Source organism: Euleptes europaea, chromosome 6 (assembly GCF_029931775.1).
Source record: "Euleptes europaea isolate rEulEur1 chromosome 6, rEulEur1.hap1, whole genome shotgun sequence".
Classification (NCBI taxonomy): Eukaryota; Metazoa; Chordata; class Lepidosauria; order Squamata; family Sphaerodactylidae; genus Euleptes; species Euleptes europaea.
Window position 1 is genome coordinate 37,887,361 of NC_079317.1, and position 17,880 is coordinate 37,905,240.

The 17,880-nt window shown below is 41.2% G+C and overlaps 1 protein-coding gene across 1 annotated transcript in view; it reads right to left on the reverse strand.

Moving 5' to 3' along the window:
• Positions 1-17,649, reverse strand: part of MIPOL1 (mirror-image polydactyly 1) — a 127,467-nt gene extending 109,818 nt beyond the window's left edge. The window contains exons 1-3 of the mRNA XM_056851401.1: positions 17,475-17,649; positions 14,261-14,396; positions 11,164-11,269 (exon numbers count right to left, since the gene is read on the reverse strand). Of these exons, the coding sequence (XP_056707379.1) occupies positions 11,164-11,269; positions 14,261-14,396; positions 17,475-17,554 (322 nt within the window). The 5' untranslated portion in view covers positions 17,555-17,649. The remainder of the gene's footprint in view (positions 1-11,163; positions 11,270-14,260; positions 14,397-17,474) is intronic.
• Positions 17,650-17,880: the final 231 nt, after the last annotated feature.

A 17,880-nucleotide genomic window follows, 5' to 3' on the forward strand; every position in this document is an offset into this window, starting at 1 on the left:
CAAAAGAAAAAGGGAGTTGGGGATGGCGAGAAAATGAGCAAGCAAGCTTGGTTTTGCTGAAAGCAACCTCCTTCGCTGCTTTTCAGTGTTTAGCAAAGGTCCTGACCTGAAGTGCTTGAGAACCTGTATGTATCTTATATTAATACTTATGCATTGTGTTTGTGTGACTAATCTTTATATATTAAAAACTTGTTAACTGAAATAGATGTAATGCATTAGTGCTAGAGTGAGTACAACACGCTACTTATCTGCTTGTACATGCAAATTGTAAAATGCTGATAATCCCTGGAAATATTCTCAACCTAAAACTCATTGCGGGGTCCTGTTAAAATGAGTATCAGCAGTTCCAAAACACTTCACATTTTTTTTTAAATGACATTGCTCTGGCATCATTAGAATAAATCAAAAGGTGCAGCAATATAGAGATGCACGAATAAAATAAAGCAGAGCATTTTAACAGGTCAGTACTAGGAATTACAAACTAAGTGTCATTTACATATAAATGTGTCTGCAGATAAAGCAATGTGCGCAAACACAGATAGAATATGCTGACACCTTTGTTACTTTTTGTTTGTTGTATGTATTTAGTTTGAGGTGCTCATATGCTCCTAAAATTCTGGCTGGAAATGTATTGATTTTACCAAAGGATCTGAATGGTTTAGCAATAACCAAGTGAAGGAAAAAACTGAACTGCAGTGTTCACGTTTAGTTAGATGCAAATGAGAAGATATACATTGCCTTCCACTGCACTTACTTACCAGCGTTACTTGCCAAAAGTAATCTCTATCAATTAAATAACCCTTCTGCTTCCAATATATTACATTCTGTACAGACGACTATGAAAAAATTTGCAATACTGGTTCTCGATGAGCACTATCCATGCATAAACACTTGAAAACTCTCACTTAATTGTAAAATTTAAGAGTACTGGATTGTGTACACATGGGTAACTCATCAAATTCCTACATTTCTCAGATGGGAAACTGGGATTCTTTTAAGCACGCAGGATTTACTACAAGGAAGAATGAAAACATGTGTGTGTATACACATACACACACAGTTAAATATAAGATTAAATTATTCAGATTTAAGCAAAATCACAGCTACGGTAATGACCAAATCACATAACCATTTCAGTAAATGAGTCCTGGTGCGATAAAACCATTTTAAGCAAACAAATTCGTGATTCTACACTCATAAGATATGTTTATTATTGTACACAGCTATCCATGTTTTCCAAGAAACATTTGTAGATTGTAGCAAAAACAAAAGCAATCAAACCTTTTTGCCCCATGCACATAGCTTACACCACAGTTTTTAAGAGGAACAAAATGGCTTGATTGTTTTAATCTATATTCTAAGTTCAGCAACTTCAGGATACAATTCACTTCTCATAAAAGTCCATGGCAAAACCCCAACTTATTTCAATGGTGAGAATACAACTAACAATCTATTCAAGTTTTTGTATGCACATCATCTAATTAAAGGTTTAGAAAATGTATTTCCATAATGTTACAATAATACAACAAAACTAAAGCTAAGTACATACTGAATAGAGAAAGAATAATTTTAGAACTGATTATTGGTAAAACTATGTTCGTTACCTACTTTTAAAAATAGAATGTCACACATATTTAGATTTCTAAACACAAGGGTTGGGAACTACTGAGATCTTTTGGCTAAAGCCCAATATTGGCCTTATTTCAGTATAATTGGAAGAGGATCTCAGATTCATCTTCTCCATGAGATATCAGGAACCTGGATTTCTCTTTGTATCAAAGGTTAATAAGAAATGTGTCTGTAAAAGTCAAACAGCATTAAATATCAAAAACTGATTATTATTCCACAGGAGTTGTTCCGTCATTCATAATCTCTCCATGCTCCAACCTTCCACAGCTAATCTTTAATGGATGACATGCAAGAATGAAAAAAAGACACCTAAAAAGAAGTCTCCAAAGTGAGCTTTTCCACAAATAGTAGATATTTTTCTTTCCCTGACAAGGAAAAAGTAAGAGAGACCACTTTAAAAATGGTAAAAGAAACTGACCTAATCTTCAATGTAGCTTTTATTTCCTCTCTCAGATTAGGTTCGTTTTCCCAAAACAGTTCAAATTGTTGCATATTGGTGCCAACAACTTGTTCACCTTCACTCAGAAACATTTTAAAATAAAGTTTTTACATTTCATGCTGTATTTTATCCCACTTTTAAATACTCTCATTCGAAGGTTTTAATGGGGAAAAATTGAAACAAAATTTCAATGAAATATACAAGGAAGTATGTAAAGAAATCCTGATATGACACGCCATGCAGAAAACGAACTGGGAAAACCTCACTGGATACTGCCGCTGCCACCACCAGACACCAAATGCCACAAACTCTCAACAAATTAAAAGTTTAGACCTTAGCTATTATTTATTGCTCTGTCCCCTATAATATTATAGCTCTTCAGGATACATACATTTATTAGACAACATAAATATGCTGGAATTTTATAATGTTAAATCACCACTGGCACTCTATAGGAACTTCAGAGTTTTTTAAAAAACTAACTAAGATTTTCACCACTCTCACTTAAAACATTGTGGTCTGCGGCTAAGTGAATATTTAGCAAATATATATCTTCTAGATAGGGTTTAAACCCAGCAGAACTGCAAAAGCAGTGACTTATTTTCAAACTACAGTTTGGAACCTAAGCTCCAGAGTGTAAATTCTTCTGTCCCAGTTAGTTAATTAGATAACTCTTATCTTTCATGTAAGTCCCCATGCCAATTTTCTTTCCACTCAAGATTTGTGCAGGATGTTGCTCTGCATTTACTCTTCAGTTCTCATATTCGTGCAAACTGCGCAGAGTCTTGGTCTCCGGCAGAAAGAAATATTTTTATATTATAAAAAAACATTTACATTATTGTTTAATGTTATTTGCCCAGTAGGAATTACTGTTTAAGGCAGCAGAAATTATTAGCCTTTGTCAACTGCTACATGGCCAAGAGCCAAGAACCTTAATAAAACAACAAATATTAACTAACTGGCAGGCAATGTGAGTACAGAACACCCCGCCCGACATGCATAGGTTGATTGAGATAAAAGAAGTTTTAAGGTGGTTTACAAGATTCATCCAAGCAAGTGTTTGCAATGGGCCTGCACAATTTAAGGACTTGAGTCCAACTGCAGCCCCTCCCCTGTCTATTTGTGTCCTCCTGGATGGATTTGAAATGCCTATTGTTTGTGCCTCCTTCCCATACCTTAATGGAGCAGGCAGGCAAGAAAAGGCTTTCTTCTACTCTGGTCCCCCTCTTTCCTTACTCAGTCCATTTTTACCCCTCAGCTGTGCTCTGATACTAGAAGGAAACTGAGCTGGGGTAAAGCAGGCTCGCATCGGGGAAGCTGTCGAAACAAACAGTAGGTGTAGGGCTCTCTGCCTTTTTTACATCCTCTCTGCCTTTTGCGCAACACATTCCCCTCCTTTGAATATTCACTATGGGTATTAATATATTTGAATGTAATGGGTAAATTTTGAGGTGGAAATCTAATAGTGAAAAAGTTCTCTGAACATACCACCAGAAGACAACATGTTACAGATATGTTTCTGTGTTAAGCAACACATCTACAACTGGAATTCACTGCCAGAGGATGTGGTGATGGCCACAGGCATAGATGACTTTAAAAAGGAATTAGACTCATGGAGAACAGGCCTATCAGTGGCTACTAGTCATGGTGACTGAAGGGAATCTCCACATCCAGAGGCAGAAAACTTCTGAATGCCACTGCCAGGAGGAAACATCAGGAGAGGGCCTCAGCCTCTATGCCCTATTGTTGGACCTCCAGAGGAACTGGATGGCCACTGTGAGATAGGATGCTGGACCAGATGGACCAGTGGTCTGATCCAGCAGGGCTCTTCTCATTCTCTTATGACTGAAGACATTAGGGACTGGGGAGAGCAGACGTGTCTTTTGGTGCTCTTTACTGACAAAAGATAGCAAACCATGGCAAGTGGCACTTGCCAATATGGTTTCTTACTTGGTGACATGTTGCTTGGTGACATGTTGCTTGGTGACATGTTGCTTGAATCAATGTCAGTTCCAGTTCATAGGCATGGCTTGAAGCAGAGTAATACCTGACAAAAGTGAGTCACATGCTTATGTTTGACTTACTGAAGGCAAGGAGGTAAAAAAACAACTTTTAAAACACTAAGAGAAAATATTGTTATGGATCCACTGAAGGACAGAACAGCATCATCTGGGAGTAATTATAGCTGCAGTGGGAGGGGGAGGAGAGAAAGTTGTGTGCTACACTCGTGGAAATCCTTCTGTTCATGGAAGCGCTGTGGTAGATCTAAGTCATTGTTTTTTGTAAATTACTATGCTGTGATACAGAGGCTGATTTGCCTCAAGCCACGACAGAGATAAGATTTAAACTAGGGATTTCACATTTGTAATTACACATACCCTTTAAGAGCAATGCTGCTTTCATTGCTTATACATGGGTGCTGGCTCCAAGGATCAGGCTACCAGTCTTCAGTGGGTTATTTATCCTGTGCACGAGTGTCAGATAAGCAGTCAAATGTAAAACAGTTTTAAATGGAGAATTAGCATTAGGAGAAAGGACAGAAAACTCTATTGCAGCTCCTATTGCTTAACTGGGTGTCAAGGTGAGAGTTCAAAATTATGGCAACAAGCATAGATGGGTTTACAAGGTTTTAGATAGGTCCGTCAGTGGCTACGAGTGAACATAAGTTAACACAGTCAGAGGGAGGGCCTTGATTTCTATGTCCTGCTTGCTGGCCCTCCAGAGCAACTGGTTGGCCACTTTGTGAAACAGCATGCTGGAATAGACAGACCACTAGTCTGATCCACCAGGGCTCTTCTTATGTATGACTATTAGACAGGTCTCTGTAGCCTAATAACTTGGAAATATTATTTTACAAAAACATTTCTACCATTCATCTCCAAGAATTCACCAGTCTTTTGCTCAACAATTGTAGTACAAGACATATTGATGTTGTTCTCCCCCTCTACCCTCCCCCAAGCAGCCTCTGTGAAGGGTTCTTTCCTCAGGTATCTTTTATGATTTCTCAGTCTACATTTTTAGAATACTCTACTATCCCAAGTTATGAAAATGTCATCTTTAGCACATCCTTCTTTTTCTTCTTTAACTACAACTACAGTGCTACCTAGAAAGTAATCTGTAACAACAATACATGAATATGAACAGCAGCCTCTAGTGGCAAGAGAACCGACAGCTGGTCAGTTCACAGTAAAAAAAAAATCCTATAACAATTCCCAGTGTTTCTTAAGACTTACAAAGACATAGATGCCTAAATGCGCAGTGTAAAATTTACATGAAGGATTGAAAATTGATTGAAACCATTTATATTAGAGTACACATTTTGATTCAGCTCCTTTAATGTGGAAGCATTGCATCTTTGTCTTGTTTCAATTCACAGTAGAATAAAACAGGAGTCCGGTGGCACCTTAAACTCATCTGGAATTGATCTCGAAGGGGGTCACTGTTACTCCTTTAAAAACCCACATACACAAAAAGAGCTGTGGCTCACCTATAGCCACTCACTGAACTCCTTGGGAGAGGCGAGACTTAAATACTGGTCTCCCATGCCTACGTACAATTAGGGCTGTCGATTCGGTTTGTCCCGAACCGAAAACCAGCCGAATTGCCCCCGATTCGGCGGTTTTTAGTTCGGATGGAACTGAACTCAAAAAAGGCAGGAAAACGGGGAGCCGAATTCAGCAAGTTCGGGGTGTTCGGGGAATAAATTCGGCAAATTCGGGGTTCGGCGCAGCAGCATAACCGTCGGTTAGTAAGCAGCCTTCTCCCGCGGCCAATCGGTGGCCAAGCTGGGTCTTCTTCTGACCAATCAGTCGCGATTGAGTGCATGAGCCCAGCTGCTGCACGGCCCGGGGAGAGAAAGAGAGAGTATCTGTTTGTGTGTGAGAGAGATCCCCCTTGGGGGGGGTGCATGTGCACATTCGAGCCATTCCGTGGCTGCAGGGGGCACATTTTTGGGGGTAGAGCCCCCAAACTTTCAGCATAGCTTCAGAGGACCCTTCTTGCAAGAACCCCCAAGTTTTGTAAAGATTGGATTGGGGGGCAAAATATGGGGCCGGGAAGGGGTCCCCCCCACCCTTAATGTGCATCTCTGACAATGGGGGTTTGCAATTAGCAGAGCTTGCCTCCCACGCCCAAAGCTCCCAGCCCCGACAAACAGCTGAGCTGGGGGGAGCAAGGGCGGGGCAGGTGCGAAGAAGATGGAACAGAAGACATTCACAGTAAGACCCATTTTGGGGCTTTTCTCTATAATTTTTCTCCTGTGTGTGTGTGTGTGGGGGGAAGCAGAGTCTGTGTGTGTGTGGGGAGGGAGCAGTTTCTGTGGGTGGGGGGGAAGCCAAAGGGGGCTTTCGCCCATTCTGCCTGGGGGTGTGTGCCCCCTCGAGTCTCTCTCCCTGGTTTGAGGGGGGGCTTCAGTTGTGTGTCCTCAGGTTTTCCCTCATTCATAAGATCGGTTAGGTCTATTTTGATGCTTGCTCAAAACTGGTTTTCAAATTGTGACTTAAATAATGCATTTGCCTGGTCCCGAGTCCAATGCAAAAGGGGAAATTCCACCCCCTCCTGCTCCTTATGCATAGCTAGCGTGCCTCTGTCCCTTTCCATGGTTTGCAAACTCCCAGGAGTCACGTGTTGCTTTGAATGGTTGCAAACGTGTTGCTTTGCATGGGTTGCATGGTTTGCAAACTTCTTCGCACCTGCCCCGCCCTTGCTCCCCCCAGCTCAGCTGTTTGTCGAGGCTGGGAGCTTCGGGAGTAGGCGGCAAGCTCTGCTAATTGCAAATCCCCATTGTCAGAGATGCACATTAAGGAGGGGGAACCCTTTCGGGGCCCATATCTCAGCCCCCCGACCCAATCTTCACAAAACTTGGGGGTTCTTGCAAGAAGGGTCCCCTCAAGCTATGCTGAAGGTTTGGGACCTCTACCCCCAAAAATGTCCCCCCGGAGTCGCGGAAAGACACGATTGTGTTTTTAATGGCTTTATTCAGCCGAATTTTTCACCAAACTCCGGATCTCATGCCGAATTGCACGGACCCGAAGCGGGGGAGTTCGGACTTCGGCATTTCCCAAATAAAAACGGGCCGAATTTTGCCAAATCCGAATTTTACCAAATTTTTTTTTCAACAGCCCTACGTACAATACCCCATTCACTAAAACCACACTAGAGCCTCGGACCTATGCATTCTTCCTGTATATGGCAACTGCAGATAGGCATCATCACTAGTAGAGGGCTCCCCCCCCCATTTCAACAAGGAAATCCTCCATATGTTCACTCATCCTGTCTCTGCCACTTAACTTCTTCCCAAATGTTAACAGTGACCTAACAAAGCTGTAACCCAAGCATATGCTGTGGAAAGCTGGACACAGACACACATGTGTCATTTTGAGATTAGTCCATTTGTACTAATCGGTGGTATTCTATACCCTGCTCATGCTGTTAGGGGCAGGACCCCATGCCTTGTACCCATACGAAGCTGAACGCCATATCCAGTTTTTAGGAATTCCTCTTTCTGACCTAAAAGATTGTGGGCTGTTGGCAGCTCTTTCTTCAATCCTGAGCTGCTTGCAAAAACTGGATTTTAGAAGTGCCACAATAAGAACACGTAGAGTATGTTCAGCATGGCTCAGTGGTACATCTGCTTGGCATGCAGAAGGTCCCTGGCATCTCCAGTTAAAGGGACAAGGCAAGTAGGTGGTGTGAAAGACCTCGGCCTGAGACCCTGGAGAGCTGCTGCCAGTCTGAGTAGACAGTACTGACTTTGAGGGACCAATGGTCTGGTTCAGTATAAGGCAGCTTCATGTGTTCGTTTATTCATGTGACACACAGGTGAATGTTTCTTTGATGTGTCCATTGCACTGTAGAAATGAACACATCTTTTGAAAATCACATGCAACCTGCTTCTTCAGAAGTGTGATCGACTACAATGGAAATGCCGGAGAAACCCCTGTATGCACTTATACACATATATAACTTCATTGGTAAATGGCCACATTTACAAAATAATAATAAAAATTTCACTGGAGGTTTCCAGTGCTCAAGTCCACACTGTCTCCTGTATTCTGTGCACAATCACTCATTTCTTTTTTAGCGGAGAGCTTATTTTTAATATTATTTGATTTCCCCACTCAAAGTACATGGTAAGGTTTTCTAATGTCATCTTGCAATGTGTGTTATAATATACTCTGCTGTAATGCTATCCCACATAAGGTAAAAAAAACTCTAACCATGTAGGTCTTATATAATAATATAGATTATATAAATGTGGGGCTTCCTATCTGAAGAAAAAAAAGGAAATGTAAATATGATAAAAAATTAAATTAGGTATGCCAATAAAGGTTAATGAAATAAAATGAAATGAAAAAATAAATAAATTATAAACCTCCCACTTCTTCTCCATATGTTAAGATGTAGTAAATAATACTAACTAATCATACAAAATCCCTGACATATGATGATCTTTGAAGGAAAAAACCTCCAAAACAACCAAACTTAATCCAAATATGTAGAACAAAGCTACTTTTGAAAATTGTATTGATAGAGTAAGCTCTATAAATTTCACCACAGCACTCGTCCAGGGAAATGACAACACAAGTCCCTTCAAGTACAGGATGTGTGTCCTGCCCCAGCAGCCCACAAAATGTGATCTGTCATGAGGAGGTATCCATTCTACACATGAACCACTCTCACCAGGTCAACGTACATGTAATTTTTATCCAGTTTTCTTCCATGGCCTTTGGTGAGCAAGGAAAGTCTACGTTGAATAAAATATTTCTCTATTCTATTATATACACAGAGGTAAAACACTGTGCAAACATCTCCAAAACAAACATATAACTTAGAATTTAATCCAAACAGTTCACATACTGTAAATGTTTAGTTGGTAGATAATCAAGATGTAACCATGATCTAGGTAAGTGTATTATGTTGTTTTTTAAATCCATATGATTTCCTTTTAAACAATTTTAAAAATTTGTGTTGTAAATATTTAGTGCTCTACTAAAGTGTTTCAGAATTATTAGCATACTCTACAATATTAGCAAGCTTTCTCACATGTTCACACATGAATGTACATAAATTATTGTATTCTTAGAAATCTGACACTGTAAAAAGCTAAGCATCTGCTTTTATAACTGAAGAAGTTACTCTTTTTTCCATTTGATTTTGATAATGATTTCCCTTCCTCCCCCGCCCCCATTAACACTGAAGCACGAATAGTATAACCCACCTACTTGGATCAAGAGCATAGTCCATGCATGTTTTAAAGTTCGAAGTACTGAATTTAATATTGCTGAGAATAATCCATCACATTTTTATCCCACCATTTTTCTAGTGGGTTTATGGCCATGTATGTGGTTTTTCCTCTCCACGTTATCATCACAGCCACCCTATGAGGCAGGGATGGGGAACCTCAGGCCCAGGGGCCATATGCGGCCCCTGAGGACATTTTTTGTGGCCCTCGGGAGCTCCGGGGCCCTGCCGCGGAGGTGCGAGGCAGGGCAGCCCTCCTTGAGGGTGTTCCTGGGGTTTGCAGGGGCGCTGCGGCACCCTTTGGACCTCCTTTCACCGACTGACGGCTGTTGGTCGGCAAGAGGAGGAAAAGGGATGCTTCCCCAAAGGCTTCCCCCTATAGGCGCAGCGTGCAGGAATGCCAGGGCACACTGTAATCCCCTCTCGTTGCCTGTCAGCTGTTGAGCAGCGAGAGGGAGGGGGGAAAAGAGGCCCGCGGCTCCGGGCGGCAGAGCATGCGCACAGGAGCCGATCGGGCTTCGGGGGGCCTTTTGTGGACTCTGGGGGGGGAGGGCATGGAACCTGGGGCCAGGTCGGGTGGGGCCGGCGGGTGTGTGTGTGTGTGTGGGGGGAAGGCTTTTCTCTCTCCCTCTCTTTCGGTCTCTTTCTTTGTCTGTCTCCCTCGGTCATTTTCTTTCTCCCCCTCTTTCCATTTCTTTCTCCCTCTCTCCCTTTTCCTCTTTCTCTGTTTTCCTTCCTTCCTCCCTTGCCAATCGACCATGGGCTGCGCCCCCCTGGAACCTCGTTTGCTCGGGCCCACCGCTGGCTGCCCTCCCGTTTGGGAGGGGGAGGACCGGGGGAGTGGGGGCGCCCTCCAGGCCTTCTCTGCATGGTCTCCCCTGGGGTTGCCAAGCTCCAGGTGGTGGCCGGAGACCTGGCAACCCTAGCCTCTCTCCCCCCCACACCGGGAGGTCTACACCTGCTATGGCCCCCGAATGATGTTATAAATGTGCAAATTGCCCTTGGCAGGAAAAAGGTTCCCCACCCCTGCTATGAGGTGTTAGGCTGAGAGAGAGAGAGAGAGAGTGTGGCTCAAGGCCACACTGAAAAGCAGGAATTTGAACCCAGGTCTCTCAGATCCTAGTCTTACACCCTAACTACTATATAACAACATAATTTCCCCCCAGATTTTTACAATGGGAAGAGTTAATGTCTTTCCATATTTCCTTGAAATATTTAAAAAAGGAAACCCTTCGTTGCTATCAGTATTACAGATCTGTAACATGCTGGACTATATCATTCACAACAACCTTTCAAAGTATTTGTCTATTTCAAATTTAACATGTTTTCCACACACCAATTATTTAGAATTCTGATCATCATCAGACATCATCCCATTCCATTTTGCTCTTTCCACTCCCCAACCTGAACTTTAGGACTAAAGTGAACATGTAAACATCTCCATACAAAGGTGTGTAGAAAGAAGGGGGTAGCATTGCTCTGAAGAAGCAAAAACAATAAGAGGGTATTTGAACTGCTGGTTGAAAGGTAGTGGCAGTGATAATCATTATTTCCCTTGTTTGTTCAGGACCTTCCAATAAAACAAACAACCTTTTTGTGATTGGATTGACATGGTGTTAACAATGCATTTAATGCCCAAATCAGTATGAATACAGGTAAAGCTCTCACTAATACCAGTACCAGGATGTTAAAGCCACCTATTTTCTAAGCAACTTTAAACAGCCTTACATAAAACAGTCAAACTGTCCCTCCTTTAGCAAATATATCGAATGTTCATTAAAGCCACGTCATATAGCAACCAAGCCGAATGTTATGAACCATATGGCCATCTGTTAAAGGATCGCCTACTATACCTGCAGCTCTCTCGGCAATCTTAGCTTCTGCAGCTCTGTCATGCAGTTCTAAGTCCAGCTTTATTGTCTTCAGCTCTTTATCCTTTTCAGACAGCTTCTCTTGAAGCTGAATTGAAGAAACAGACAGTAAGTTGCCATCTACCTGTGAAGTGCATGGACACTATAACAAAGACATACATTTAGGTTTGATCCTGTGACCTTGCTCAAGCTTCTTCCCGGCCACTGCAGAGGCTTTCCTCCACTGTGGCCCTCGTTTCCTCTGCCGCTAGCACATCTTTGTGGACCAGATCGATGCTTTTTGAGGAGCCTTTACCCCTGCAGAAGTGCTAGGGGCAGAGGTAGTGTCAGCCATAGCAGAGGAAAGCCTCTGTCACAGACGGACAGAGGCTGAAGGGGAATATGGTCCATAGGAGACAACCTCATATTTTTGCACAGTGACACTCTTCTCCTAACAGATCCAAACACTTAGCTATGATCACTAAGAAGTTATTTCATCCACTTCACCCATTCAACTTGTTTTTATTTTCTCTAAAAATGCAAATGGTTCTATATGGCCCAGTTTAATTTAATAGATTCAAAAGATAAAGCCTAATGACTAGATAAAGCCTAATGACTACAGCCAAGGATGACCAGCACATAGGCCACGATTCAAAAATTTAGGGCAGGGGTTCATTCAGGGCAGGTCTCAGGTTAAATTCCCAGCATCTCCACTTGAAAAGGATCCAGTGATGTGAAAGACCTCCACCTGACTCCCTGGGGAACTGCTGCCAGTCAGAGTAGACAGTACTGATGTTACAGGCTTTGACATATTAGGGCATATAAACTACTGTATTAATGTTGTACCTGTGCAGAATTGTTCAATGTAAAACCCTAACAGCTCATAAAAGCCCATTTAAAAAGATACAAGCCTGAGCATTTTTGGCCAAGGACAAATGTGACAAGCCAGAACAATGCTTGCACCTTATCCTTGAAAGACTTAAATGTCACCGAGCTCAATGCTTGTCCTTTATCCTTGAAGGACCTAGAATACTGTTATTGTATACTGTTACTGTGAATATTGGATCCACACAGGACACAGTTCCAAGAAATCTAAGCACTTGAAAGTTCCACAGATGTGGTAGAGAAGCACCACTTCATTGGGGGTGTGGGGCTGGCAGTCCTGGGAGCCAGAAGGAATTGATAGCTGCACTGGGTTCCAGGGGGAAGTGGCCAACAATGGGTAAATGGCAGAAGAAAAGGCAGGGACAGATGCTGAGTGGGGTAACAGATACAAGGGACTGTTTTGAAGGAATAAAATTTCAGCTAAGTGAAAAGTCATGGATATTTATTTATTCAAAATATTTCTGTGCTGTCTTTCCACCCAATGTAGGGTCCCCAAACAAAACATTAAAACATTTCAGACACTAAAAGCATTTAAAGTACAAAAACATTTAAAACAAATAAAACAATGTAAACAAATAAACACATAAAAACACAGACAGGAAGAAAGGCTTGTAAGAGTCACAGAAGGACATGAATCTACATATTTTGGTTCAGCTCAGCAGGTAGCTGTGATGCATGGTAGGCATCAATCCTTCCTCTCCCCCAGTTGCTCTGATCTCCCATGCTGCACCAAACTTTAAAAAAGCAGCAAGGAACAGAGAGAATCGTCCCGCTGCCCTCTGCACAGAACAGAAGTCTTGCACTGTATTAGAAGTAGGCAAAGGCTTCTACTTTATTCAAAGTTCAGCATGGCTTAAGAGGTCTAAGGGCATGAGCGCTGTATACTTGCCAGGCTGCTGAGGTGTTGTGTTTTCTGGAACTGTATATCCTCCTTAGATTTGCTTGGGACATGTTCTCTTATTGTCCCCTACCTCCCCAACTGGAATGTACTGGGACGTTAATAGCATTTCAATACATGAATTTCTGAAGGAGGAGAGGAAACAGCTGAGTGTGTGACATGTACTTCAGATTTAGGATAGATTTTGCACACCAGTGGTTTCTGGAACAAGTGGTAAGTTGTGGTATTTGTTTCTGATATTTCAGAAGGAAGAAGAGTTGGTTTTTTCACCCTGATTTTCTCAACCTTTAAGGAATCTCAAACAGGCTTACAATCTCCTTCCCTTCCTTTCCCCACAACAGACACCTTGTGAGGTAGGTGAGGCTGAGAGCATTAAGAGAACTGTGACTAGCCCAAGGTCAACCATCTGGCTTTATGTGTAGAAGTGGGGAAACCAACCCAGTTCACCACATGAGTCCTCCATTCATGTGAAGGAGTGGGGAATCAAACCTGGTTCTCCAGATTAGAGTCCACTGCTCTTAACCACTACAACACGCTGTCTTCGAGAACCAAGAGCTAAGCATTCAGTTATCAGTGCCCCTTGCTTTTGATAACTCTAGGTATTATAGTATTGACAGAAAATGGAATTCAGAGAGATGGAGAAAACTACAACATACACAAGGAGACAAACCCAAACAATCTGATAGTAACAACAACAACAAAACTGGCCTTGCTTGGACAACCACTTGCTGATTACAGGCCATAGGTAGCTATAGGATTGTTTTTACCATGCGTAATCTCTCTCCTATGAAAAAATAATCCAAACTATGCCACTGGTATGAAGGAATCTCAAAACTACAGAAAAAGATACCAGTACCATTTTAAATGCTGAAAACTAGATTGTTGTTATAAGAATCCATCATACTTTGAGATGCATTATCCAATCTATTCTCTTCAAAGAGTTTACACACACTGAGTGCTTTGAGGAGTGGAATCAATATTCCTAATATGCAACATTCTGTGAATAACAATGGCTTTTCATCAGTGAAAACTAGAGTTTTCATAAGTATATGCTGCTCTTTCTCCCTTCCAATCCTACTGAAATTATTTGGAGTATTTAATTAAGCCATAGCAGGGTCTAGTCCAAATATTATAAGGTTCCTCAAGCAAGACAAAAATCTATAAGCCTTCATATTTTTGTATAAATAATCACTGATGCTAGAGATTAACAGGTCAAGGCAAACCAAAAACCCCTACAAATTAACAAATCATGAATAAAACAATAGTTGTATCTTGTTAACCAAAATCAGTGACTAAAGCTGAATATTTCTATTGTACCTTTTTATTGTTTGCTTTTAGAATGTCCAACTCCTTTAAGAGGAATGCAACCTCCTGTTCCTTATTTAGGTCTTCTGTGACGTGAAAAGGATTCACAAACTCAGATGCAATTTCTCCTCCTTGCTTTTCAATAGAACTATAATAAGGAACAAGACATCATGGGTCAGTTCTACAAAGGCGCTTTCGTTCAACCAGACATCAGCTATATTCATCCATAACACAATGATAGAATACAAGCTTTGCATTCGAGATGCTGTTCCCAATGCACTTGCCAGAGAAAGGTACTGGACCAGTTGCAGCAATTATTCCATTCCATCTTGCTCCATCATGAGAAGAGACAGCGTGTCTGGGAACAATTGCCATTTGGCTCCACTGCCTCCCAGAACTCTCTCCTTCAGAGGCCATTCCACATAGTCATTATGGAACAGTTATGAAAATTACCTAATAATGAGCATCCAAATTTGCCTTCCTCTTCCCTTTTAGCACTGTATTATATTGCAGAGAGTTATTTCGTAAACCACCGTGAATGCAATGGCAGAAAGGTGGCATATAAATGCATCAAATAAATATATTATCTTGCTTCTTGCTGTATATATACAAACATTCAACAAACATGGAAGTTAATAGGAGGTGACAAAACTGGAATTCAGTTGCAAAACTGGAATTCGCCTGAAGAGAAAATCTAGGGATCAAAATGATGCTAGGATTAAGGACTACTGTAGACAAAGCAGAGAGCCAGAATTTAGCAATTCAGAGTAGACAGCAGGTTTGCGCACACTGTTCCCCCGCCCTGTCTGTGAACTTCTCCCAACACAGATTTGATGCTATGAGCAACAGATGTGAAACTCAGTTAAACCAAACAAGGTAAACACCTGAACCCAGATCATTAAAATGAGTTTAATAAAAACTGTTTGGATAATTTTAAGATCATATGTATCTCCATTTTAAACTTGACTGCTAATAGTGACACAGAAACCTTGTCTAAGGTAGCAAAAAAGGGTGGGAGTGAAGTATACTTTCTCTCAAAATACTGGTTCCCTTGTATGTCTCCATCATGCCTACAATGTAATTTGGGTATGAATGGATAATATTTGAAAGATATAAGGAAACTTTAAATTGAAATTAGGACAAATAGTACCTGACTCCAAGTTTATTACATGTATTTTTAACAGCCACAAAGACTTGTAACATTTATTGTACTGAGGGTGGAGTAGAGTGATAGCCACCTTATAGACAGATTCACCTGGGGAGACCTGCAAGGGTAGGGGGGTGAGTGGAGTGTCAAGAGTGGGGGTGAGATAGGGACAGCTGCAAAGATGGGGATGAGTAGAGTGCCAAGGGTGGGTGGCAGGTAGGGAGAGCAGCAAAGGTGGGGTAGATTGATGGAGAAAACTGGGGACAAAATAGATGGGGGTAGGCTGACAGATAAGGGGAATGGGAGAAAGAGGGAAATGGGGTAGGTAGACTGAAAAGGGGATGGTAGATTGATGGAGCAGGGAGCAAAAAAGATGGGGGTTAGGTTGGCAGATAAGGGGATTGGGTCTGAATCCCCATCTTGTTGTGGAAGCTCACTGGGTGATTTGGGCCCCGTCATTTACTTTTAGCCTAATCTACCTGTTGTGTGAATAGGAGGAGAAAAAGAATACTGAATTTTAAGATACGTACTACAAATGATAGCAGTTGATATATCTGAATATGTTAATGAAAATGAAAGTTTTGAAGAATTAAATCTCCTTCTGTCTCTTTTCTATCTTCTGAAAATTCTGATACACTATTCTACAGTTATAATTTTCACAAGTGGAAACCAGCAAGGACTTGCAGGAAACATATAATTTCCCCCTCCCTCACTATTTCCTCCTTCCCTTTCCTGAAAGTCCCCATAGCCTCTCCCCTTTTCCTGCTTCCTTTCCCCTTCCCACTCAACATCCAACCTACATTTATCTGCCCATTTGTCTTCAGGTTTCCCCCAGCAGCTCCAGCCTAGGAAAACTATGAGCCAGTTGTGTGGTGCCAGCCACTGGGCCAGGCCCAGTTGCATATTAGGGAACTGCTTAAGGACTTGTGGGAAGGTACTTCACTTTCCCCAGTAATCCCCTCTCCACACCATTTCCTCTTTCCCTACACCTATCAACCCTCATATCCTCTCCCCTATCCCTGGCTCATTCTCTCCTTCTCAGCCATTCACCAACCTTCCTTTATCTTTATCTATATTTATTATTTATTGACCTCTTTATTTTCACCTTTTTCCGCAGTGGGGATCAAAGCAGCTTACATTATTCTCAAGGATCATTATTGACAGACAAGAGCACTCTCTCACTCATTTATTTACCAAAGAATTCTCTTTTGATGTCCATCTAACCAAGACCCATTCAGTCTGTGCCTTCTTTGGAACTTGTTTTATAGATAATCTTCTTTAATAAAACTTGTTATACAGGTAATCACCTTTGCTATATTGACTTATGCCAGTATGAACACTGTCCACACTAGATTCTTTATTATTTAGTATCCAATGTCATCACCTCATTGCACTTTCCAAACTTAAAAGATACGCCTCTTTATACCATCAAGAGTCAGCAACCTTTTATAAATGAACAGCCAAAGTACATCAACAAGAGATAAAAATACACCCAGTATAAGAAAGCTCATTTGTATAACTGAAAATATAAATGTAACATTACTGATAATTAACATGTTGATGAATAATCCATAAAGTTTCCACAGCCCAAACACTGGTTGTTGCAAGTTCTTTATTAGGAGACGGCACACCAAGGTTTCACAATAAGTAATAAATATATACAGAAGCACTTTGATTGTTTTAGACCAATGGAATAAATCTGTACATGGTTCATACTTGGATTACTGGCAAATGTTCACCTGTATCCTTTACCTTTTTGTAAAGTATCTTTACAAAGTCCTTTAGAATCATAAAAAAAGTTTAATGCCCTTCCCTTTACATACTTGTTATTCTAGCATCCCAACTCCTCCTCCAATATATCTTAATGTAAAGAGTTAATTTTCTTTATTAAAGAGCCACATTTGGCTCTAGAGTTTGCAGATCCCTAGCCTATAACAATTGTACAAATACTCTACTGTAAACCCCATTAAGTTATTATAAATTGTACTAGATTTCCATTAACTCCTCTTGACAAACCTTGCCTATGCCAGTGAAACAAACAGAATATTTTTAAAGATCTAGAACCAAAAGTTTGCTTACCTTGACCCTGAAGAGGTAGTAATATTATTTAGATGCAAAGTTGGGTCAGTAGTTTGCATGCTACTTAAGTATGCTGTCATCTGACCTAACAGTTCTGTTGGTTCACTGTTAGCCAGTTCTCTTCTTAGCTGAGATCTCACTGAAGAACTTTGAAAATGCAGGTAACTTGGTGAAGATCCACCTTCTCTTTCCTTGGAATTCTGCCCCAGGTCAAAACTTCCTATTTGGAAAACAGCAACATTTTAATGTTTAATTAAAGAACACAAATGTACTTATTTAAGATAGCTTAAAGTTAAGTACAACCAAGGCTATCTACCGTTCATATAGGTCTTTTATGCATGGCTGTTTCACTCGCCTTCACCCCTCTGATGACTTTGGGTCTTTGTTTGGATTATGCATGCCGTTT